This window comes from Molothrus aeneus, chromosome Z (assembly GCF_037042795.1).
Source record: "Molothrus aeneus isolate 106 chromosome Z, BPBGC_Maene_1.0, whole genome shotgun sequence".
Lineage (NCBI taxonomy): Eukaryota > Metazoa > Chordata > Aves > Passeriformes > Icteridae > Molothrus > Molothrus aeneus.
The window spans coordinates 63244401-63271227 of NC_089680.1; the positions used below are offsets into that span (position 1 = coordinate 63244401).

Sequence of the window (26827 nt, forward strand, 5' to 3'; positions counted from 1 at the left end):
TTGTGCTGCCAATCTGAAACAAACTCACCCAGATGGATTTCCCCAGAAACACTTTAAAAAGCCAGTCCTCTTTCACTTTCCTCTGCCCCCCCAAATCTATTCAGACCAAAACTTACCACCAGCAGTTTCAAAAGTGGCCCTTGTCTTATCAATGAAAGGAGGCTCAAACAATAGCAACAGCACCTGTCCCTGGTGCTGAAAGGGGATATGGGCACAACTGAGTGCACTTTACTTACATGGCAAGAGCAGCAGGATCACACCATTAACATCAGCTCTCTAAACTTTTTCTTTTCCCTCTTGCTGTGTTTATGGTCCTTGTAATTTGTCCATCACAACATTACCACTCATCACTCTCCTGGACTAAGTTTCCCTTCATATACTTATTTCTACCAGTGGTTTCAGTCATTATTCCAGAATTCCTTTTCTAGGAAACAGAGGCTTTATTCTTCTATTAAAAGTGTTGTAAATATGTATAGCTACTCATGTCCCATGTCAAGCATCACTGCTTGGTCACCATTCTGAGAAAGTAAGCTGGTCTCATGCACAGAGAAAAGTAAACACATTTACCCAATGAGGTTCTTGCTCTGTTGTCTGTATAATACTCACCTATTTTCTATCTGGAGTCCTTTTCGCTTTAAATTGTGTCTCCATTATAAGAGAAGGAGAAGAAAAAGCATTCAGAAGACTTTTTTGTCAGTTGCATCATCAGCCACAGCAGTGACATCAACCATAGGCAAGGGAAAAATCCTTTGTTCTGATATTTACCGACATTATTAATGAGCTTGGTCTGAAGTCACATGTATTATGGATCATTCCTAATTTATAAGTTATTCAACATTCAAAAATAAGAGCTTTTGCCATTGTCAAATTAGAAGCTTGCTTTAAAACCTTAATGATCAACTTCATTGCATGAAGTGCTTTAATCTACTTTGGGAGGTCAGAAATTTAACTATACTTAATAAATTAAGTAAATACCTATCTGTATGATTTATTTGCTCTGTTCTGTAAAATATTTACTACTTTGTCAGAGCAGCTCAAGAAGAATTGGCTTCAATTAGAACCTGTATTCTTCCCTTCAACATCCAAGCAGAACAATGCCACTGCAAGTCAGAGACTGTTTCCAGACATTCCTGCTATACTGTATTCAGCCAGAGGGTAATAGAACCTCCTGTGAAGTCTGAAGACTGTGATAAATAGAGCTGAGTCATTTTTTTGTAGATCTTCTACTAGTTCTTTCACATTGCCTGCCTGTTTGACCTTTCTTTTCAGGATTTTGGCCTGCAAAAAGGAAACTGTATACATACTATAACTAATGATGCATTTTTTACAGTTACTGACTTCTTCCCCTCAGGTTACACAGTTTTTGTTTCTATGCTCTCCTGCCTAGTGAGGTGGATAGGTGACCTAGTGAGGATGAAATGATTGTCTTGTGACAGAAGGTTGGCTGAGCACAGGTGTTTTCCCAGCTTAGAAATTTTCTGCCAATTGTTTTCTTAATTGTAGGTATACATAGGATATAAATCTTGTTGTTCTATAATAATTACCAAAGAATCTAGTGTTAAAAACGAGAGCATGCTCCAAGTACTAAAGTGATTTCAGCATTTATTATGACAAAAAGGAAGGCCTAAAGCATGGGGGCCCACGGGCAGAGCAGGAGCATTCCAGTTGAGGATGCTGCAATGCCAGTGCTGGGTCTCTAGGGCAGCGATGTAGCAATGTCACCAATGTCCCAGATGGAACAGCACAGACTCAGTGAGTCAGAAGTCCCCTTTTTATCCTGTTTTTTTGTCTGTTTGGATTGGTTTTTTTTGGATCCTTCATTTGCATGAAGTTTTGATGCGCTTGATTGGCCCATTACAGTTCTGTCCAGACTGGCTCGTTTTGTTTGGGGGTGGTGCACTTTACTTAGATGTAATATGGTATGTTCAGTACCGTATTTCTTACATCTACCCTTTTAAACCCCTTTTACCATAACCAAACTAACAGTACATGCTTAACAATTATCAGCTATTTTACAACAGTTTCTAACCTATTTTTAACAGCTAGCAAACAAAGAGAACACCTTCATTAAAACAGTACTGTATTTTCTTAAAAAAGAACCAAACAACAAAACAACCTACATGATGAAATAAGAGCCCATGAGCACCATCTTAAAAATTTCCGTTATAAATTTTAATTAACTGTTACTGTTGTTATAGCAGATTAGATCCTCTGCTTAGTGATCACCTTTAGATGTGCACTATATAAAAACAGAAGGATGCTTGCATTAACTCTTTGGTGACTTTCTGTTGACTTTCATTACAGCAGCAGGTGAACTGAAACTGAAATTACCAAAACTGAAATCTACCAAAACTATGAGGTATTCTAGTGCTGGAGTTTAGGACTTTTCCCTTTTGTTTATTTCTCTTATGGGAATGTTTTTTTCCCATTATGTTGCTAAGAGACAATAACAACTGAGTACTTAAGAAAGACAAAAGATGTTGCCACAGGAAGGGTGCAGCTGGCTGTTCTCTTAGCTAGGGCAGTGTGGGATCATGGTGTTGTTCCTGGGCTGGTGTGGTCGAGAGCGGTCTCCTCTTGGTCTGGGTGACCAGCTCCCCCAGCCCACCTTGCTCTCAGGGCCGGAAGACAAGATGTACGCACGGCCAGACAATGAAGGAAGGCTCTGAACACGGCTATAGGTCCAACAGGGTTTATTGCAGGAAGGTGGGAGGGTCCAGGTAAGGCGAGGGCAAGGAGAGGGGCAGGAACACAACCACTGCTGAAGGGAGGCAGTGGCAGAGCCCGGAACAAGGGTGGGGCCAGGGTTTATAACTGGGGAAAGGTAGGCGGGGTCAGGATACATGTATTCAATGGGAAGGGGAGTCAGGGGATGAGTTGAGGTGGGGTGATGAGGGGTACACCAATGAGAGAGGGGGGCGAGGGTTGTCCTATGAGGAGACCCAACCGGGAAAGGAAGAGCGGAGAACCTTCTAGAATCGGGGAGTGGACCATGGCTGATTGACAGTCAGGCTGAAGTCTCCTCCCAGGGCATCTCTGCCCCTTCCCCCCTGTGGTCCCATCTCACAGACCGGTTTCTTGTGGAGGGGCAGAGATAGCGGGCAGAAATATTGTGAGAACTGGGCTGGGGAAAAGGGGGCTGGGTGCAGCTCTTTGCTCTCTTGCACTCTCGGCATTTGGAGGAGGAAAGGGCCAGCAGTTGCTGTGGGAAGAATTCGCCACCACCGCGGTATTCTGTCTCCTGCTGCCTTTCTTCTACCATGAGTGGAGTTCTGCTCATAAGAGTTGTTATGAGTAGAAAAGTTACCCATTTTTTAAAAGGTTGCAGAGTTCACAGGTTGAGCCAGTTGCTGCCAGGGTGGAGTTTGTTGTTGTAATCGCCTGTTGTTAATAGTTTTTCGTTAACTACCTGTTGTTGATGGTTAGAAATTCCCCTTTTTGTCAAGTAACACCCTGCTGCTTCCTGGAGGATGGCACCCCGGAGGGTGAAGAGGAGGGGACATCGGGGTTGGTATGCAAATGAAGAAACCCCTCACCAAACCTAGCAAAAACCCCTAAAAACAATGAGCCAACACAGAATTAAGAGATTGAAGTGATGTCTAGATGTGAGGAACAGAATCCAGTGTCCACTGAGACCCTTTTAACCTTTCACCCTAACCTTAAAGTCAGCTAGAAAGAAGATATCAAATGTCAAACCAAAAAAGGGGGATTCTCCTGGTGCTCTCATCAGGACAGAAGCCCCAGCTCTGCCTGCTAGACCAGCAGACAAAGCTGCACTTCTCCTCCATGCCACTCCAGGAAGCAGCAGCAGCGTGAACGCGCCTCATCAGTTCTTCCCACCCAAGCTGATTTTTAATAAAGGCATTAAAAAGGTGTAAGATGTCCTGCCCTATTTATTTCAAGAGTGGCCTTTGCACTGGGACCTTATTAACACCCTACCTCACCAAACAAAGGACCCTTCACATTCTGCTCAGGTGCCTCAGGGGAAACCCCAGGATCCCCCAGCCCTTTCCCCCTTCCAGGGAGCCTCTCCCTGTCGTGTGTAGGAGCCAGGCTGCTGCTGCTAGTCTGCCCCCTACCTCTGCCACTGCGCCAGGGCTTTTTTGTTTCACTGTAGCCCTTCACCCCCTCCCTGCCTATTGCTACAGCTACAGTTCCAGCTACAGCTGCAGAGTTTCTGATACGTCTCATCTACCACTTCGGGACTTTGCTCCTTCCTGCCATTACAGCTTCCTGCTTCCCTGCAACAGCTCCTTTTGCTATCCAGATGGGCACCATGGTCAGCTGCCCCTTGGGGTTCATAAAGGAAGCTCCTTCTCCATCCCTTCTGCCAGCTGTGTCGGCCATTACCATGTGAGAGAGACGTTTGAAACTCGCGGTAGATCGCCACCTGCAGCCGCGGGGGAATCACTGCACCCGTCCGGACTAGCTGGGGAGCCGCCAGCGCCCCTGCCGGCTGTGAGCGGAACTGCACCAAGGGGGAAATTGCCTGACAGCCGACAGAAAGCTATTGTTGGGTCTCTGATTTTTCTGTTTGTTGTTGCTGCTGTTGTTGTTGTTTGTTTGCCTTGTTATACACATATATATTCTAGTAAAGGATGGTTATTTCCTTTTTTCATATCTTTGCCTGTAAACCCCTTAATTTTAAAGTTATAAAAATTTGGAGGAAAGGGGGTCATATTCTCCATTCCAAGAGAGGTTTCCTGCCTTCCTTGGCAGATCTCTCTTTCAAACCAAGACAAGTGGTTAAGAAAAAGTCAAGCAACTAAAGATAAAAATACCTCATACAAACTATTTCTATGCAAAATAATTTCAGATGCATATGCAAATTCTGCATGCTATTCAGATAAAGAGAGTGTAGATTTTTTCTTACCAGTTTTTAGAGAACCACTGGTGTCCAAACCAAAAATTTATCTTCTCCATATAACTGGTTTCAACAGCACATTGATTAAAATCGAGATAATTATATTTTTTCAGTATAAGCAATTGCCTTCAAGCCAGCTTCCAGACATATTAGTCTATTTAGCTCTAAAAATAAAGCTCAAAGACATATGGATGTATGTTTTAAATATATTTTCCATTAATTGAAACCTTGTCCAAAGTATGAAAATAAACAATATGCAAGTGTATCTGGAATCACTTACTTCATCATAGTTACCTAGAGATCTGCTCAAGACAGAAGCCACATTAAAGCTATAAAATATAATCTGACCCAAGTCAGTCACAAGAATTTAAGAAAAAAATTTTCCTGGACTACATAGTAACTTTCAAATTGTTTCTGTGAAGCAAGTCACTTTCCCTGTCAGAATTACACATTATCTTTCCAAACATTCATCACATGCTCCAGCAAGAAGCTACTGAAAATGAAAGGGGGAGAATATGGTCTGGATTACTACTCATCTGCCTTTATATCTCAACCAATACAACAGGGAGGTTGTTCAATTACTAATACAAATTTGTAATTCAATTACAAATACTAGCAGTAGCAGCAAGACCAGGAAATAGGGTTTATCTCATTGACAACATAAACAATTCTGTTCAGGCATCTTTCTATTTACAGTCACATACTTTTATCTTTAGGTACAGCTAATTTTATCTTGGTTTTCTAAGGCAATAAACTTTAAATTAAACTGTCAGTCCATCCTAATAACTTAGCAAATTAGTTCTGCACAGGTCCATGAAGAAATCTAAGGGTCCAAAGCATTTTTTGCATGAGGAAAATTTCATACATTTTTTGTATGAAAGAACTGGAACTGTTCTTTCTGCAGAAGGCTCCTCAGGGAGCCACATTCTTCTCAGTAGTGCATTTTGACCACACAAGAGGGAAAAGGTGCAAATTAAAAACTGGAAATACCATATAAACAGAAGATAATGTTGTTTTGGGGGTTTTTTGTTTTGTTTTGGTTTTGGGTTTTTTGTTTTGTTTTGTTTTGTTTTTTTGTTTTTACTGTGAGAGTGGTGAAATAAAGGACCAGGCTGCCCAAGGAGGTTGTGGCGTCTTCATCATTGGAGGGTTTCAAAACATAAAATGGTCCTAGGCAAACTGCTCTATCTGAATCAGCTCAAGCAGCGGGAGATGGACTTGATGATGTCAAGAGACCCCTTCCAAGTTAAATTATTCTCTGATTCCATATCCCTTGATCAAATTCAGCCTTATTTGTTAGAAGAGTAGCTGACTTAGACGTTTTAAATTCTTAGGAATTTTTGGAAAGAAGTAAGTTACAAGGAGGAGAGAAAGAGGAAAGTCAATTTCTACTTCTGCAGAACAGACAATTAGCATTCTGCACTCTCTCAGCAGCAACATTCTGCACTCCCTCAGTCCCCTAAATGGTATTTAGATTTATTGGCATGGGCATATTAGTGCTTGCATGGCTGCCTGGCTTATGAGCTTCTCCTGTCTTTGTGGAACAGATACTTCTTTCCCATTCTACAACAGTGAATGCAGCAGGGATATAGGATCATTGGAAGAGGAAGCAGCTCAGTGAGAGAGCTCTAGAAGACACTGGAAGTGTAAAGATGGAAGGTGGAAAAGCAGTGATACAGCTGGCATGAGAGGAGCTGAGGTTACTTCAGAACATAACTGTAAAATCAGGCTTTACACATTGACTTGCTTGATAAACAATTAGAGCCATTACAGCACTGAATACTGCTTGCACACACAACCTTTTCTGTGTGCTGTAGAAGCAGAACAAAAAGCATTACCATAATCCATTTCCCAGACAACTCCTTCTTTCTTCTTAAAGAAGCAATTCATCCATGTGGAGCACCTTACCACAATATCTGTTCTTCCTCCAGGTTGGTGCATTGCCACATAATACTGCCTCAGGCTTCAAAGTCTCCCTCCACACACAGATTTAGGACTCAGCTTGCACTTGCTAATGTTTCAGCAAAAGGAAGAACAGAGAGCTTGGAGAACAAGTGGGCAGCCCTGGAGAGGAAAGGGTGAATGCCATGCAGGTGGAGATTCAGGAGAGATATTTGAAAGCATCTGGTTTTTTTGTTTGTTTGTTTTTTTCTTTTTCTTTTTCTTTTTCTTTTTCTTTTTCTTTTTCTTTTTCTTTTTCTTTTTCTTTTTCTTTTTCTTTTTCTTTTTCTTGCTATTTTCATACTCTTATAATGTCATTAACCTTCACTTTGATTCTTGCTTTTCTTCAGTCAGAGGATTATAAGGCAAAACATGTGAATGGGCTGCTCAGACAATGTTCTTGAACATATAAGACCTGAAATATTTTCTTGTTAGTGCAATGTGGAAGCACTGGAAAAAAGGATCTGAATGACCCAGAACAGCTATTGAGTCATGAAAGTAAGCCTGAGAAATGTGATAGTGACTGAAGGCAGGTAAGTTGCCTAATTACTTTCTTTAATAGCAGCTGTCAATCTCTAAAAGGAAAAGAAGTTACTGAGAATATTCATGAGCCAATAAGGAAGCAAAAGTCCTAGGAATACTATCTGAACAGCACAGCTAATTCATCAAAAAGTTTTTTTTTTAGGATGTACTTTTTGAGAAAAGATGCTTGCCCTTGACTATCTCCTGCCATCCAGGGAAGTAGCCCATTTCATCACTTCTGTATTAGCAAAACACTTTGTGAGCGTGTGAACACTTTGTGAACTTTATCATAACTTCAGAAGTTGACCGATTGTTTACTGATTTGAGGCAAGAAGACCTACTACAAAAATCCTACATCTCTTAAAAGTATTTTGGAGATACATATCACATAAGGATGGTGACTATTTGGAAGGGTTTGTTTCATGTACAGAATATATTATCAGGCAGCCTTGGCTGACTGTCCATGCCCATTCTGTCACTGGAACTAGTAACTTCTCCTGCTTTACATTTGTTTGGGTCCTCATTCCTTGATAGCATCCTTGTGAGTCAACAGGGTTGTTTTTTTTTTTGCAGGGGCATTCCAGGAATATCTTTTATTGTCCCTTAGATGGAGACTGTGCTTAAAGTCAGGAGTTGAATTTTTACTTCAGTATACACATGATTGATTATTCACTGTATATTATTTACAGATTAACATAATTGTCACAGTATGTTGTCAATGAGTGGTTTAGGTTGCCTAAAGAATCACCATCAAACTTATTAGCAAAAGCAAATTTGATGTAAATAGGCAGAAAAGAGAGTTGGATGGCAAGGCTCACTCTTTTTCTTTCTACATAGATGAAACATACAGAGGAAAATCAAGTCAGAAGCACCGAAAGATGAACCATGGAAATATCCGTGTTGGCTTCTGATCTTGCAGCTGTTTGCTCGAAAACAATAGAAGAGCACTGAGACTCAAACAACAACTCCTTCTTGTTCCTTTTTGTCATTTTATGTTTCTCATTGCACTTCCCTTGGAATACATTTTAGTTTCCAGGAAAGAAGTATTCTTTTTGTTTGGGACCAAAGCCTCTGCAAGGGGAAACAGAATAAACTTGACCACAGAAGTTCCATCTCAGTATGAGGAATAGCTTTGAGTTAGATAGAGGATTGGAATGAACTGCACAGAGAGGCTGCAGAGGATCCATCTCTGGAAATATTCCGAAGTCACCTGATCGTTGGGTGAACTTGTTCTGGCAATGGGGTTGGACTAAAGGATCTTCAGAGGTCTCCTTCCAACCAGTTGTTCAGTGCTACTCTGGTGATCAGCTACGTGTGCAGTTGGCTAGCTCTGTTACCACCTGGACAACTTAACCAGAAGTGGAAATTACCTGCTTTTTCATTACTCCTTCTGGGAGGACTCCTCTGAAAAGCAGTTTTTCATCTTACCAATCATGTTCCTTAAGGCAGCACTTGAATCTCATCAAAAAGCTTTAACGTTTTGCAGTAAAAAAAGGGTGAAAATGTCTCATTGATTTATGCCTTTATTTGGGGATATAAGGAACAAGCAGGAGATAAGGCATAAAATGAATACAGAAAGGAGAGGTTCATGAAGCCACTTGCAGAAGTGGCAGAAGAAAGTAGGGCTGAACAGTGCCAGTGTAAGCAGGTCTTCATTACAGCGCAGTAATTTTCCATGAATGCAATTACTTACTATCAATTATACGTGGGGGCCGGAGAACTGGTAAAGGGAAAGCCTGCTGCCTTCCCCTGGAGGGCCAACACCTGAGCCACAACCCTTTGGTTAGGGAGAGCAAGAAAATTGCCCCCAGAGTCCTTTGCAGTTGTATGGTGATTTCTTCTACCCCACTGGCACTTCCCCCCACTCCACCCCTGTGCCCTCATCCCATTGGCCCTGGTATTCTGTCCCGCCCCCTGAGATCCCTATATAAACCCCTTCTTTCCCTGCTCTGAGTGGCTTTTTTGTCACTGGACTCTTCGAGGAAGAAGCTGAATAAAGGCTCTCCTTGGAACCCCACACACAGACCCCGTCTCTCCTTCTGTGTCGCCAAGATCACCGAAGAGCTGAATCACTTGATGTGAGCACAGACCTGCCTGTGCCCCCAAGGTGCCTTTTTCAAGACTCTTCTTTGGGAATGTTGTGGCACTCTGGACAACCACCCGCCATGACAATTATATGCTTGTATTTTTGCTGTAGTAAGCACCCAAAAGACCAATAAGAATGGATAGCAATTTAAAATAATCTAATTAATATTACAGAGCCTTAAGTGTAATTCGGGAAAATTTGGCCTCTTTTATGTCCACGTAATGAAAAAGAACACAGTCATAGGATTTTCAAAGACACATAAGCTCCAACAGCGTATGAAAACGGAAACTGCAATAACAGCATAGAAATATCCAACTCATTACAGAAAAAGTTGGGGATATTTTCTAGTATCTATAACCAGAATGGAGGTGTGTATTACCTTTTGCAACATGTCTGGTAAAGGTTTAGAAATCTGTTATTGTTTTAATCTGTTATTTGTAGGGATGGATTTCATAGGCTTTAAATATACTGTATTGTACTTGCAGTATTATCTATGATTTCTATGTTCCTTCATAATCACTGAGCAAATTTTTTTTCCATTTTTTCCACTTTATCTAAAAATCTAAAGTGCATATAGAGTTTAAATCTAGATCTCACTGATCCAGTTTTGCTCTCCTGTGAATTGCTTCCAACATTTTATAATAGAGTCTATTAGTGGGGCATTTGGGCCGGGACCTCTCCTGCCTCGCTGATATCCAGTGCCTGGGGGCCCAGAGTCTGTGTCCAGACTGAGGGCAGTGTTTTTTCCATTTTCAAGCACACACAGGAGTGAAGCTGAGGACATATTCTCATGACACCCAGAGGACACCAACATAGCTGGTCACTCACACTGGCCCTGCACAATACCCCACAGCTCCCTGCTCTTCCTCCTGGGCTGGCAGGCAGAAGGTCCCAAGTGCAACACGCCGGGAACACTCTCCAGGCTCATGAACATACGCATGTTCATGGGGACACCTCTGCTTGCCTGGCGCCCCTGCCCCAATCCCAGACCCCCTCATCACACCCATGTGTCCTCAGCCTGCTGGCTGGTCCAGATGGAAGCTGGCTGGTGATGGCTACATGCACCCTATCAACACCAGGTTTAGGGAGAACACAGATATTTCATCTCAGCAGCTGGCACCACACAGATAGAATGTGACCTGTGGTTCTATTGCAGCAACCAGCGGTGATCATTTGCCTCACTCATGCAGAGCCTGCCAAGCAGCTGGTTTTGTTAACACCCAGCATTCCCTTCCCCCTAAAGGAGGTTAGTCAACACTACTTGCTACAGTGCTGACACTGAATCACAGAACCATTAAGGTTGGAAAAGATGTCTAAAATCACTGAGGAAAACTGTTAACTCAGCACTGCCAAATCCACCACTACAGCACGTCCCTCAGGTCTGACTCCACCATATCCCTGGGCAGGCTGTTTAAATGCCTAACTACCTTTTCAGTGAAGAAATTTTCCCTAATATCCAATGCAAACCCGCCTGGCATAAAGCCCTTCATTCCAGTAGTTGTAAAGAGTGACTGAGACTCCCACCACTCACTCCAGCAACTAACACCACAAGCCAGGGGAATCTACATCCCTCATCAGCACTCCAGCAGCTGGCACCCAATTCTCTCACAACAGTCCCCCACTATCTGGCACTGAGTCCTTCCAGCATGCACATACATAGGACAGACAGTGAGATGACACAGAGAAGGAGGTAAGAGAAGATTTAATGGACTTAAGATAGACTGGGCCAATCAGCCTTAGGAGTCTGCCAGACAAGCATACTGACCTGCCATGGTTTACAAGCGACTGGCCCCTTTTCTGTCTGTTCCTCTTTCTTTTCTTCCTCCCCTAAACACTGCCCAATTTATAAAGACCGACCAACTCCCCTCCAACATTCTGAACCCCCAGGACTGCATTCTTATCAGTAGCAAAGTACCATTTGCCCACAGTTTATTGATAGCTGTTCAGTGTGACTGATGAGGTTGGCTTCTTCTCGTTGTCTCCATTATGATTTCCTGTCAGGTTTGGGTCTCCACATACTTTGGTTCCCCCTTCTCCTTAGAATCCCATTTGACAAGGTCCTTGATCAGAAAATCATACTGGAATAAAAAATCCTACACTTGACCCTTACAATTTTGTGTGACTCATCAGTTTTAGTTCTTATCTCTGCCTCCCTTATTGGTCAGACAAGTTTGTGTCTCTCTGTTCCTTTTTATGGCTTCCTTCTTTTCTTAATATCCCCTTTTGTGTTGAGAAAGTCCCTGATCAGACACCTGAAGGAGCAGACATTCTTCTTCCATAGATTCTTACAATTAGCACAAGATTGATTAAATTACCATAACTGTGTAACAAAGAAATATGGAACAGAATATAGCAGAAAACATGAAAGGAACTTTTTTATTTTTCAGTTATACAAATAAAAAACAATCCCCATAGCTGTACTTGAAATAAGAAATAACAGTGTCAAACATGGCAATTCTGAAAGAATATGTATCAATACTTTAAACCACAAAAATTTTATGACATACACTCAGTAGCAATAGTACTCTCCTTTATCTACATTTATAACAATTGTGCTTTTCCTTGCACAAAGTAACAGTGCTCTTAAAAATAAATAATGTGCAATTTCAGAGCTCTATCCCGAAATATGCTAATCTAGATCCCCATGTAAATCCTGGACATGTCTCTCCCAGGAAAGTCACTGCAAAGAGTGCTTAGCACTTTGCTAGATCAATCACTTAAAAAGGTACTGAACCTGCACCTGTTTTTCTTCAAATTGCAATTAGAGAAAAAGTACTGACCTCAAACATGTTGCTTATATTGTCTAACAAAAGAATGATAGTCATTACTACACATCAGACTCAGATTTGAAAGGTTCAGTAGATCTTATATCGGGAGAGTGGCTCAGAGCTGTGGAAGAGAACTGTCCCAAAGCTGGAAAGTTAACAATCAAACACTTATCTATTATTTGTATGAAATATGAAGGACTGTCACAGAAACATTAACATGTATCTTAACAAACAATTTACAATCAATTTATCTGAATGAAATCAAGTTGTTTAATGCAAAGCTGCCATAACCTTTGGAAAAACAGATGCAGTCTGCTGTTTTGATTTAATTTCCAGTTCTTATTTTTAATGTACATTTAGGAACTACAGCAGGAAACTGATATAGCTGATGAGAGGATAAATTTGAGGAACACTCTGAACCCAACTGATTGGCATTTCAGTTGTTCCTCACCAGGGCAGATACATGAGGGATCTTTCTTTTTATCCTACTACTTTGTTTTAATTATTGATAGTATTGGATTATAAAAGTGGTAATTATAATATAAATTGATTATCTGCTCTGCGCTGATGGCAGCAGAGGTGTGAATATAGATAAAACAACATAAATCACCCAAGGCAGCAATGAAGGCTTAAGCTGTTGACTGCTAACCAGTAAAGGACTGCAAAGTGAAATCCATTCCACCTCAAAGTCTCTAAAGAGCAGTTAAGACTTTGCTGCAATGTCCTGGGTCACCTTTAGGGAAGTAATCTGTTTTTCCATTTAGCTTCTGGGGTGCCTTAACAGAAATGCTCCAAGACCCCAGGAAATATAAGGGAAAGATAAGAAGGGTGTCTGCAATGAATCCATTGCTACAGCTTCCCAGCTGTAGAATGTAAACAACAAGGAAAGTCCTGGGCATGTCTCACCTCAGGTCACCTTAGACTAAACAGTAACTGGTGGTCACAAACCATCTCAAAACAATTTGTTTTTGAAACATCAAACCACACACCAAAGAGCCATCCAGAATCTTTGGGCTCCACTTGGACACAGGTCTTATACAAGAACAAGCCTAAAATGACCCCTAGTTTTTGTAAAAACCAACACAGTCAGACGACAACTACCTCAGAGAATAGTTTGAGACCCACCCCTCAGTCATCACACCTCAGCTCAGGATAAAGTGAGGCAGGTGAGAGAAGAGGTGTACTGGTGTGGAGTCCCATGGTTTTGGAAAGGAGACACACCTAGGTGCTGGTTTAAAGGGAGAGTGCTGTGAGAAGGATGAGTGTGGATGACAGCTGAGTGCCCTGAGCTTATGGCTCACAATGTACAAGAGTGTAGTACTGAAGGTAGAAAGCCTGCAGAACATGAGGTTAAGGCCCAGTTTTGAGGAGGTACGGGAAAACTCTCTTGTCTTTGAAGCAGGTACTACTGTCATGTCTTGTGCCAAACCAAGTCAGAGAAATTTAGTGATAGGGTAAAAATCTGGACTGCATGGCTTTCGTACTAAAGTTAGCTTCACTTACAGAAAATCAAATGTGATGCATGCAAAACCAAGGCTTAGGCCAAGGTTTAATTTCTCTGCTGACTTTTAAATGCAAATTCTCTCACCTATCTTTCTATTTACATGATACTCTTTTCATGTATTCATTTGCACAAGCATTTTTTTTTACTGCCAAGGAATGCGAGAGTACCCATTTTGCTGTCATAATGGGTACACATAATCAATTGGCATACTCAAACCTTCCACAGGTGAACAAAATTACCTGTCAGTTAATATTTTAGACTACTTGAGCATGAGGTTTGTCAATGGCCTGACACTAGAGAGAAGAAAAGACACTCCCAGAAGATAAAGTTGAGCAGATGTTTCTCTGAGCCTCTGAGAGACTAGCAATCTGTGAATTCTTTATTTCAATAGCAATTTTGTCAATGTATATGAAATATGCTTTAGAAGATCAACAGTAGCAAAACCTTAACAGCAAGAACAAGAATATGCTTACCTTAACTGAAGAAATAACCATGTATCAAAATGAAGGTGTACATAGTGAACAAATAGCACCCTCTGGTTTATAAACATCAAATTAAACACATTCCAGTCTGCATGGCTGTTTACTTCCTCATGATGCCTTGGTTTCAGTGAGTTTCATGTTAGGACCACTTATTGCACATTAGCATGTGGCCAGAGTAAACTGTCCTAAGTACAAGAGTCTGGTGAATAGGGAAAGATGTTACTGTATCTTATATATAACAAAACTGACTTTCTACTTCCTGTAATATTTGACTGCAAGGCACTGATTTAGCTACCAATAATCCCAGATCTCCAATCATGCATAAATACATGAACTTAAGAAAATGGGTAATAAAGAGCATTTTCAGCTAATAAATGTCTGTGAGATTGGTAAAACATATAAAATTGCTCAAACTAATTAAAAATTCAGTAGATATGCTGAATATCATATTTGGAGATCAGGACCTAATGTAGCTCTGAAAATATAACAAGAAAATATCCATACATTATGCCTGCATTCCTACTCCTTAACCAAGCATAACAGGAAAGATATGAAACCATAATGTTACCTATGTATGTGCTCCTTTAGCACTAAAATACATGATAGGATAACAAGTTTTGTTTCTTAATGTATGCCATACTGACACTACACCCTCTCCTATACTCCTGTAATTTCTTGTTTTCTTTTTTTGGAAAGAAGGAAGTGAAAGAACTCTTGTGATTTTGGATAAACAAGACTGATGATCAAAAAACCAGCTGTGAGATAATGTGCTATTTCAGTCAGTTACACATCAGAACATCTAAATTATACAAGAGGTATATTAAATAAAGAGATCATTTAATAGCATTAGAAGTTTAAAAGAACTGTATGATCTACATCTTTTCCCATTAATTGGATAGGTGGGTTTTTTTCCCTTTAGTTCCACTGTCACCTGAGTTTCTTTAGACTTTTTCCTTCCACCAAGAATAAAACTATATACATACATATATGTATATATATATATATACACACATATATATATACATATATATATATACACACACACATATGTATTTGAATACATCAAATAATTTCTTTACTCCTGCAGTTTTTCTGAAGAATTCTATATGTGAAGTCTATAAAAGACTTTTGATTTGAGATGGTTAAAAAATATAAATAACAAAGCATATGTTCCTTTAAGCAGCAAAGAAACATAAATCCACACAATTTCTCCAAGATAAGGGAAAAATGTGTATAAAAGTAATCTTTGGCACTGAAAACAAGGGTACCCTCTTGAATGTCTTCAAATCTGTACAGGAGAGAAAAACTTATAAGTCAGATCAAAATGGCATCTGTGTGGTTTCATATAATGGGTACTGACAACAGTATCTAGAAAAACAATTGGGATGTTGAGGACTGTGTGACAGCAGGATGCAACACAATAACACTTGGTAAAATATTTGATGTTCCACTCCACCCTCCTATGCTTACAAATCTTTATTCCTTAAGACAATTCCATAAGATAAAAAATGTAATTACTCATAACATCCTTGAAATCTGGTAAGGGCTCCAAAACTTAAAAGCAACAAAAGCCAACCAACCGCAATAAAAACAGCAACAAAAGCTGAGGTTATAATACAATATCAGAAACAGTTCTCTGATTGAAGGCATTTACTGATTTTTTTGATCTTACAGACTTCACTTTCTCTGATCAAATCCATCATGATATTTTCTGCCGAAGCCTGATTTATTTACTCAAGTAAATATTCCATCACTGGGTATTCTTGTGTGGGCTGTCTGACCACAGCTGCAAATTGGCAGGCTCTTTTTCTTCTTTAATTCATGATGAATGTGTCACTGCATCCTGTAAACACTACTGAGCATACATTCAAGCTTTCTTTTTAGTGAAAGTGGCACTTGAACCCTTGCAGTCAGGATAGCTTAGTTATATATAGCACTTTACAGGTATAATAGCTGGTTATGTACTTCTGATATAACATGTTCTTCCAATGACTTAGTGAGTATCGAAACAAATCCCCACTGTGGTCCCATTGCCATTTCACATGATCTTTATGATCTTTATGATGAGGTGTGTATTCTGTATTTATTGTACAATACTAGTGCTATATTGCTGTATGCATTTCCCTGTTGTCAATTTAAGTGCTCCTCTATTATGTAACACATACAATGTTTTAAACTCTAATGGCATCCTATGAGGACTGGCATTAGAAAAGTACCGATACTTCAGATCATCATAGTAGTGATACTTGACTGGTTTTCCAAGTAAATCCTTTGGGAATGGCCAAAATCCGTACAGGTGAATTTCATCACAAAATCTGGTGGCAAGCGTATACATGAGAAGACCAGTGCTGGGTCGTTTAATGTGCACCTTGTTTGTCAGCCAATAGCTGGAAAGAAAGAAAAAGTGCATTAACAAACTCATACAACTTCACGTGAATAAATTCTGTGAACTTATTTTATCTACTATGCGTTCATTTTACACTATGAAAAGGTGAAAGTCTCCTTTTCTCTAAACTGAGATCATAATGACACTGTTCTGGTGCACCTTTATTCCTCCTAGAGGTAAAGGGAAACCTTAGCACAGTGCTGGAAAAAACCTGGCCAACTAAGAGACTTAGTTCAGGCTTTAATTCCAACACAACATCATGTCTGCAGAAGCTAGAAGACTGTAGTTAACCTCCTCAGCTGGATCAGGGAACAGTCTCTTGCTATAAAAAATCTGACCTGTTGTGGTATCCAGTTCATGTGATCAAGTGAGCCCTATGTTGAATATTTGATTGGTCTGGTGGTCACTTCATAGATTGCTTATCTAAATATAAAGCAAATGGAAATGATACACCTAAGTTAAGAATGTAACTTTCAGACGTCAGTAAAAGAGAAGCTCGGTTTACTTCCTTGTGATTAAACACATAAAACTACCTGTTGTTAAAGGCAGTCTCCAGATAAGCAAAACCTTAATGCTACTGATTTTTAAAAGGCTTTGTTTTGTACTCAAACATTCAGTGGTCTAACTGAGGCTACAGGACAGTTTTCCTGAGCCAGTACCAAGAAGTCTGCTTATGGCTTTAAAAGCACCAGAGAGTTTTCAAAGACACAAATGGAAACATAGCTGGATTCCAGCACATAGCTCATGTTAGTACCCTCAAAGTCTGTCACCAACACTGTTCTACATCTCTAACCTTTAAAATTAGAACGTCATCAAAATAGTGCCAGCTATTGCTGGCAAGACACTTCTCCCAGGTCTGATTCAATAGAAAGTACACTAGAACTTAATGAAAATGAAAAAGGCCACTTAGATTCTTAAACCTGGTCATTCTTTTAACTTGGACAAACAGCAAAGCACACAGCTGTACTGACTGGACTGTGGAATTGTGTGACTGCAAGTAAGGGAAGTAAGTATGACTTAGCATTAGCACACAAATGTAAAACATTGCAGTGTGGCACTGTACTCTTAGTTATAGACTGTGAATTGCTGTGAATCTACCACAGTCTAGGAAAAAGATCAAGTGAGAAAAGCCTCACCAGACCAGAGTTAGCCTTGTTTTAAATGGGATTTCAATAAGGCTGAAACTTAAAATTATACATCCAGAGTGCTATAAAGGCACTAATGATGTAGTAGAAGGAATGTCCCACCTCCTCCAGTATGAGACAGGACAGCAAAACTATGCCTTTAATCAAAGCTTAAAGTATGTTAAAAGCAACAGTTAATATGCAACATTTAAATTAACCATCCCATTGAAACTGGCCTTTTCAGTTTCATTCTTTGCCAAAACCATAGCTTTGAATCATAGATAGGTACGCATGTGAAAGCTAATTTGGCATTTTTGGTGGGTTCTTTGATTTTCTTTGTTCTGTTGCTGTTGGCTTTTTAAAAATTTGGTTTGTTTGTTTGCATTATACTGAAGTTTAGTTTTTGAAAGCTGAAGGACCCTGCAAGCAGAAAACAGTTCTGAGCTGAGTAACTGCTTCTCCAAAGACACCATAGGGAGAATTTCACTTGGCTGTAAAAACAGGACAGTCAAAAGCATATTTAAGGGGTGAATGCAATTGGGAATGGGTACATCTACAAATGACACATGCATATATAATTTTTTATTGTCTTCATAAACGCCATTTTTTAGACATAACATGCTAAGCAGTTTTCTAATAAACTCTAATAAACTGCAACTCTAAGACAAAAGAAATGAGAGACTCCATTCTAGAAAATAAATGTTTATTTATGGAAAAGTTGCTGGAGAAAGAAATCGGAACACTTTTAGCACTTCACAGTGCTAAAATAGTTGTTTTAGCATGAGGTATCAAGAAAATGAGTAGTGGTGCACTGTGTGGCCAGTTACAGACTTCATAGTGATGACTGTTTTTTCACATGGTGAGATCCAGTGCTAAAAGTAGCTGTCTCTTGAGAAGTTGGTACTTTAGTCTCATGCAATCATCCATCTAACATTAGTGTTTCTAGCCAAAGAGCAGTCAAAACTGATGCATCTGGTACTACAGGGTACCACTATCATTCCAGCTGAATTTCAATCTTCCAGGAATAGGATGCTCATAGCAGAAAATTCAATTAGTAAGCAGGTAAATATGAAAAGGGCACTATATCTTAAGCATTTCTGTGCAGAAATAAGTATGTAATGAAGGAATAAGATGCAATGAAGACCCTCTTAGAATTTAAGAGTATAAAAACATATATTCTCTTCTGTTTCTTATATTCAGGTATTATACAAATCAGAAGTGTAACTATTTGGTATTTCTTAAAATCAAAAAGATACCCATAATCTCTCTTTATATATATTGAAAATATAGTCCTTGATGTAATTGCTATAACAATTTTGTAACTTGGGATCAATTATACTTCAGATTAAAAAAAAAAAAAAAGCAATGCAACACATGAAACAGTTGGAGGCACTCAGTGCTCTAGGCTGATGCTTCCTAAAGATCATTTATCTCTGCAAATTCCTGGCTCCCAACATCTGCTTGAATGAATAGAATTATCAAGTGGTGACACAAATCTCAAGTAGTCTTTTTGATCTGAAAGATATGTGCCAACTTTTCAGTCGCTCAGGTACCTATTCTAATCTCTGAGTTAAGGCTGATTAGGGGTGATCGAAGTTATAGATGCTTTAAGCAATAAGCATCTTTGTACCTGTTTTTAGTTTCTGGAGTTTTATTATTGCTTTAGTTTAAAGCATACATATACTCTCCCCATAAACTTTTCTGGGATGCACTCATTTTCTGTTTAACTAAGATTACATCATGAAGGAAGCAACTAACTATAGAATTGAATGAGAATTTCTCTTGTTTCTCATATCTCTAGATTTTCAGCTATGACCAATTCCTGATTTTCCAGCTGGATACAGCATCAACTTAACTGACAGGACTAGGTGGATCTCACCATGTGAAAAAACAGTCATCACTATGAAGTCTGTAACTGGCCACACAGTGCACCACTACTCATTTTCTTGATACCTCATGCTAAAACAACTCTTTTGTGGGGCCTGAAGCCTGAATTTATTGAAGATTAGTGAATGTGCCAATGCATAAACACTCTTTACTCCTATAATTCCTGTGACTTGAAGTTGAGTAGTTTGAATTTAAAGAGATCTCACTTCAAATTACTTTAAAATATATGGTTGATGGTAATGTAGTAAAGACACTGGCAAGATACCATGAATTTCAATTTATGCTCAAAAGTTAAAAGTAATCTCTAGGGTAAGTGAAAAACAGCACAAATATAGAGTATGTTGAACTGTCTGCAATGAAAGGAAGGTCAGATCTGTACTTAGGTCCATGTACTTGCATTTTATAAAATTGCTGTTAATAAATACCATGTTTGCAACAGGTAACTAAAAAGTCCCATAATAGACTGCAACAGTAAGGGTCACCCTGATGACAGCAGGGGACTACTAAAAATGCCTCTTCCATGAAAAGAAAGGGTATTTGAGCAGGTACTGGTTCCTGTAAAAAGTCCTTGTGCTCCTACTATCATTCTGTCTATTTTCACCTCAGCTCCTCATCCCAAATCTAAGCGTCTTTGCCTTCAAAACTTCTTACCCACGTCAGACATATTAGGTAGTGAGTCATGGCCACACATCCAAGAACACTTTCACACAGTCTAATATGGATCTCTCTTCTACAATCCATTCTTTTACAGAGCATACACTTTTCAAATAGATTTCACATGATTTTAAAATCTGAACAATGATCTCTTGCATGTATCACTGTATTTTACATTAAAAAATGAAAATAATCAGACATTTTTGGTATTTCTGTTAGTACCAGAAATAAATACTGTCAATAATGGATTTCTGCCAGCATTATATTTCAGATGAAAAAAATACTTTTTGATGCTTTAAACATGCATGTTTTTTCCTTCCTTTTTATTACTAGCTTAATGAAACATAGTTCCTATATGCAGTTCCACACCATAAATAAAATACATGTCTTACAATTCTGTATGTTAAAATGTATTTTTTGTCACAGATCCTTATTTGTCTCCACTAAGATACTACAAATAGACATTAGAATTATATAAAGAATTGATTTTTTTATATTGAGGCATTGGTACAAAACCTAAACTTCTCAGTAATAATGACTTTTAGAAGTATCATGACATTATTTGTATTGGAAGGAATGTCAGCAGACCTCTGACAGATCTCAGTCCAATGTCTTTCTCCAAGGAGGGCTCCTCAGCCACGGCTGGCTGGACCTGTGCTCCAGCTGAAAGAGATGGTCTGAAGTTTCCCTCATTTTTGCCTCACAACTCTCGCAAGAACAGAGACTGGGACCACTGAAGACCCTATTCAGAATTCTGGCCTGGTTGAGGTGGATGCCTTGCCAAGTGATTGATTGCAGCTGTGTTTACAGTGCCACCATGGTTTACTGCTTCTAGCAGGGCCTGCCAAGGAGCTTGCGCCTGTTTCATGACCATGACCCATCAACTTCCCCACCTCTTGGCCAAATGACTTTCAGGGGTAACTTTGGTGGTCCCTCAGAGAAAACCCTTCATCTGCTTCACTACCACTGTGATGGATGGAGATTGAAGCCCCCTCCCAAGGACTCCTGTAATCCTAACACAGTGAGGGGGTGGTGCTGGCCTAAGCGAAGTGAGCCCAGATGTGTTCTCTGGACCAAGAAAACAATGGGTCTCGCTCACTGCTGAGAACATGGACTGTCTGTACCTGTTCTCAATACCTGTTCCCCTCAGCAATTTCAATAGACTTATTCTTTATTGTATCTGTTCCCCCTCGGTGATTTCAAGATCTGTTTCCCCCGTCGGCAAAAGACTATGACAGATCCCTGAGTTAACCAGACTTTGAGTTTCTCACTGATGTGACAATTCTCCCTGTGTCCAAACCATCAAGGATTTTGTCCCTGCGTTGGTAGCTATACCCATTCCCCTCTCTCTCTCCCTGTCTCTCATTCTCTCTCTCTCTCTCTCACCTCCTTTCTTCCTTTCTAAATCCCTCTATCGCATTTGCTGTGGGCATTCAATAAAAGGTGTATTGTCTTGATTAATATTGAAATGCCCTCCGTGTTGTTTCTCCACTCTGAGATCAATTAACAAACCATCACGACCCCTGCTTGGACTAGCGTATCATGACACCAGCCCAACCACCTCTAAACAGCTCACTGTTTGGCTTGCTTCAGTTGGCAAATACTTTTTGTGCTTTAAGGGGGCTTAAAGGTGCTTGAGTGGGAAACTCTGTCTACATTTTAAAAAAAGCAATGAAAAAAGTGAAAGTCTGCCCTGGTGAATATGAGATAAATAAATTATTTACAACTGTAAGCACTATTAAAAGATCACTTTGACCCATTTGAGTTCATGGAACTTCAATATTTTGGCCTTTAAAAATACTAAACCTCTTTCTACCAGATCAAAATACCACCTATAGTTAAATATACAGTGAAATCCACCAGACTTTCACCTATATCTAGCAAGATATCCTCATATTTATGAAAATGGTATGTTCTACTATCACCATGACTGCTGGAGGAATGTCAATTGAATAGCATGTTACTACCTGACAATGACTTCTTGCAGCTATTGACAAAAATTAAATAAAAATAAACACATAAAGCCACAGACATCTGTTTTAAAAATAGTTAATATTAAAATTATGTTCTGAGGAGACTCTATTACAATGACTAATACATGAAACAATTGATTCCAATCATCATTACATTATATGAATGGAAATATATATGGGGAATTCAAATTACAATTGTTTATCCTGTTACTGTGGAATAGATGACTTGTGACTAAAAACATGAGATGTGCTTTCTCATGGCTGTACTCAGAGTGAAGTGTTGTCTCAGACACAGAAAATCAGATATGATGGGTTACACTCAAATACCAGGTAATTTAGTGTACTTAGCATTTTAATTTGTCTTATTTACAAATTCCGTAAGATGTCATAGCACAAAGAGATTCAGAATCTGGTTGTTTATATTTCAATGGATTTTGAATTCCTTGTTCTGGACAGGGATGAATCTGAGGAAACATATATGCTTAAACTCTGAATAGTTCAAAAGATTATATACTGAGCTCTGTTTCTTGAGATATCCAAGCTGATCTCCAAGCAAACCTACTTAACATACCTGGCTGTCACTGAAATTCTGTTCCTTTTACAGACAGAGAGAATATTTTTAAAAAGAGCTTTCTGAGAAATCATATATGGCACTTGTGAAGTTAAAATATTAACATCAATAGGAAGCTAGGGGAAAAAAGATTTTGAAAGATGACAAAACATTTCAGTGTTACTCAAGATTGTCTATTTGAGAGGCTAGAGGATCTATATTGTCTTGATTACACTTCCTCAAAAAATACTTCAGAACAGGACAAGACACAGAGTAAAGCAACATATGCTATTAGAAGAATAAAGTAACTTCTGTATGAGGAGAGAATAGCTGGAAAAAGAGACAATTAAATGGGAAGATGCAAAACACTCCAAAATTATGAGGTGGTAAAGGTGGCAAATAGGAATTTAATTACTACTTTAACACAAGGACTGTAACATAAAAAGTAACCAACTCAGTAACGACACTTATTAGGTCTGAAATAAGGCGTGAAATAAACAGATGAAAGTACTTTTTACACAATAGAACACTGAACTGGGAATTCAAGGCAATAGGATGTTTGGATGCCATTGACCAACTGATTAAAAAACCCACAACTTGTCAATGTTCATAAACCCAATGGTGCAGATAAAACTCCTCAAAGGTTTGCTCAGCTGCTGGTGATGCATATATCACAGGGTAATTTTTCCTCTGTTTCTAACTTTTCTTCTATATTTCCGTGTTGATACCCGGCACTGGTAGGACTACCAGTGACTAGAAAGGGATCTCTTAAATAGCCACTTTTATGTTCTTGGACCCAACATCTGTTTTCTAAAGAAAGTGTTAGGGCATGTATCTTCCTCAAATTCAATGAACAAATTCTTTCCTTGTGCTTTCTTGTCTTCAGTGGGATTAATCACACCAATGACAGGAACAACTCTTCAATTTATCCTCTCAATTTAGCTGAATGTTTTAATTAAAAATGCACTATTTTTCTTTTTCTTACTGAGATGTGCTTTGTGCAGAATGCTGCACACAAGGAATCTAAAGTGTGAAAGAATTAAAGTGTGAACAACAACACAGAAAATGTGACAGCCAGCACAAAAGCACTGCTGAGTGCACAAGCTCTACTTGAAAGTTTTCAGTGTACAATATTTTCAAAGAGCATACATAGAAAAACTCTTTCATTAAAAGGAATAATGCACTTTATGAAGAGCTGAAACTCCATCAAAGCTCTACCAAAACATCAAGATTCTGTCCTGATCTACCTCTTTAGTAGTTAGAAATGTTAGAAACTGTTTTGAGCTGAATATATCACACTACAGGACAAGGGAAAGTAAAGGCTACTTATTTATATTTCTATGAAACTTGCCAAGAATATCCATCAATATGTTTTAAAAATTATTTAAGCCCTCAGGAATCCATTTAGATGAAAAAGAGACCTGAACCTTTGCCAGTAAATATGGTTAGTTTTCTACTGCATAGCGACTGAAATGTCTACCCTTGCTTCAGAGTCATGAAAGTCATCAACTGACACTAGCACAGTAGAAGCCTCTGCTAAGCAGTGTTGCTCACTCAACTCGCACACAAAATCATTTTCAAGTGTGAAACATAGCTTAATTTTAGAAGAACTCATCTATAAATAATTTGAGATTACAGTTGCACGAGATGTGCACACAGACCTACAGCAAAGGTGCAGGAAAACAGACCTAGAGTATATTTTACAGACTCAGAAAGCCAAGAGAGAAACTTCTGGAGAAAAGATTTTCCTTTCTGACAGATCAGCTTCTCACTGGAATATGATGGAAAGAGATAGATCTTCCAGTGAGGTGTTCCATGGCTATCTTATTTCTGTGACATACTTGGACAATAACATATGCCTACTGTGCAGATAATGGAGCAAAACACAGAATTCTATGAATTGGAGAATCACAGAATTGATTCAGTTGGGTGAGACATTTAAAGATCAATTAGTCCTCTCCCCCTGTTCTGGGCATGGACATACTTCACTAGACCAGGTTGCTCAAAGCTCCATCCAACCTGGCCTTCAGCAATTACAGTGATGCAACATCCACAACCTCCCTGAACAGCATGTTCCAGTGTCTTAACACCCTCATGATAAAACATTTCTGCCTTCTGTCTAATCCAAACTTACCTTCTTTTAGCTCAAAACCACTGTCCTTTGCACTCTCTTGGAGAGATCAGTAAAAAGTCTCTCCCTCTCTAGCTTTCTTGTAGGCTCCCTTCAAGTACTGAAGGGCCACAGTTAGATGTCCCTGGAGTGTTCTCTTCTCCAGGCTCAGCAAGCCCATCTCTCTCGGTCCTTCCTCAGAGGAGGGATGCTCCAGCCCTATGATCATTTCTGTGTCCCTGCTCTGTACCCACTGCAGCAGGTCCCTGTCTTCTTTCTGTTGAAGACTCCAGAGCTAGATGCAAGGCTCCAGGTGGGGTTTCAGCAGAGCAAAATTGGACAGAATGAATTCCCTCGACTTGCTGGCCATGCTCCTTTTGAAGCAGCCAAAGATACAATTGGCTTTCTGGGCTGTGAGTGTATATTTCCAGCTCATATAAATATGAAGAAATGTTAATGTTTCCTTCAGGTTAAGAAATCCTAATCACTCAAAAAACATTTTCTAAAATCAATTTGTAGCCAGAAAATAGAATCCAACAGTGATAAACTTGCAGTGTTGCAACAATTTTTTCTTTTACTCCCCACATAGACATTATAAATTAATGAACTACCTTCATAATTATAAAATGAAAGTCAATGTGTCTGTGTGTAATTTCAAATCAACCTGGTTTTGATTAATACAGACTGAACACAGACTGTATTTTGATTAATACAGACTTATCAAGTAAACTACTTTTTGTTCCACATTTGTTAAAAACTGCTAGCACTTCTGTGCTTTTTAAAATTCCCTTTACAGTTCTAATAGTTTTAACAACTATTTATTATTTTGATCTTGTTCCATGGAACCATTTAAAAATATGGAAATATTAAGGACTAAGGTTTTAAAGGTTTTAAAACCTTAAAAATGTTGGAGAACATTTGAACAGTGTAACTGGTAGATGTAAAAATGGTGATCAAGAAGCATGCATGACTTTATGAGGATTTGAAATGTCAGGAGATGTTTTTAGATGGTACAGTAAAATCTAAGATGAACAGTCAAATCTAAGTGACATACAATATCTGTAGCAACATACAGTAGCAATGATAAAACAGAAAAGAGAGGGTATCTGATAAACTAGCAAACTAACTATTCATCAGGTTGAATAGCTAATCTAAGCAGCTATTTGCCATAATTTTATAGTCCTCCTCTCTCCTTTGTTTCATTCCTTCTGCATGAAACATCAGAAGATAAACTATTTACCCATGTCTGTAATTATAAAGCTCAGCTACAAAAGAAAAAAACTTGCCTGGAAAAGTTGTGTGGGATTGCCATTCTAGAAAGCACGCTGGGCTCAATTCTAAGAATAGAACCTAAGAAAATTCGAAGAAAGGAATACAACTATATTTTAAATAAATGGGGCTACAAATGGTTTCAGAGGGTGTCAGTTTTTTCTCTCTTGTATAGGTTGAAAACATTATTTCTTTTCTTCTCTAGAAAGGGTACTAGTATTAGTTTGGATTAACCAGAAACAATGAAGCAAAGGGATGATTCATATTGAGATTGAAGATGGCACAACAGTATCTTTTTCATCTTGAAAACCTAATTTTCTATTCAGTAAAATAGGATTACCTACCACCATTCCGCACACAGAAATTTATGAAAAGGTGGGAGAGATAAGCTTGAAAGTAGGAAAAAGTGGCAGGCAAAATCCCCCAAATGTGTAGTGTACAGAAAAGCTCCAGCATTTCCTAACAGCAACATGAAAAGACAGTCACAGGAAAGAGACATTTTCAGGTTTTAGGACATTTATAGCCTTAGCCTAAGCTTATTTTTTGACTCACATTTGTGCTGGGTCTGTTTTAGAAGTGGACTCTTCCACTGAAGAAAAAGTTTGGCTGTGAGTGGTAACAATGGCTAGAAAGAATTACTTCACACTCCACTCATTTTCTAGGGCTCCTTTTTCACCTAGGTGTGGCACATGGTTGCTGTTCCCTAC

General features: G+C 39.1%; 1 protein-coding gene across 2 annotated transcripts in view; it reads right to left on the reverse strand.

Moving 5' to 3' along the window:
• Positions 1-11763: 11763 nt before the first annotated feature.
• ST8SIA4 (ST8 alpha-N-acetyl-neuraminide alpha-2,8-sialyltransferase 4) overlaps positions 11764-26827 on the reverse strand; it is a 54544-nt gene continuing 39480 nt past the window's right edge. For both annotated transcript variants that reach the window (XM_066569392.1, XM_066569393.1), the window contains one exon: positions 11764-16554. In XM_066569392.1, the coding sequence (XP_066425489.1) occupies positions 16251-16554 (304 nt within the window). In that variant the 3' untranslated portion in view covers positions 11764-16250. The remainder of the gene's footprint in view (positions 16555-26827) is intronic.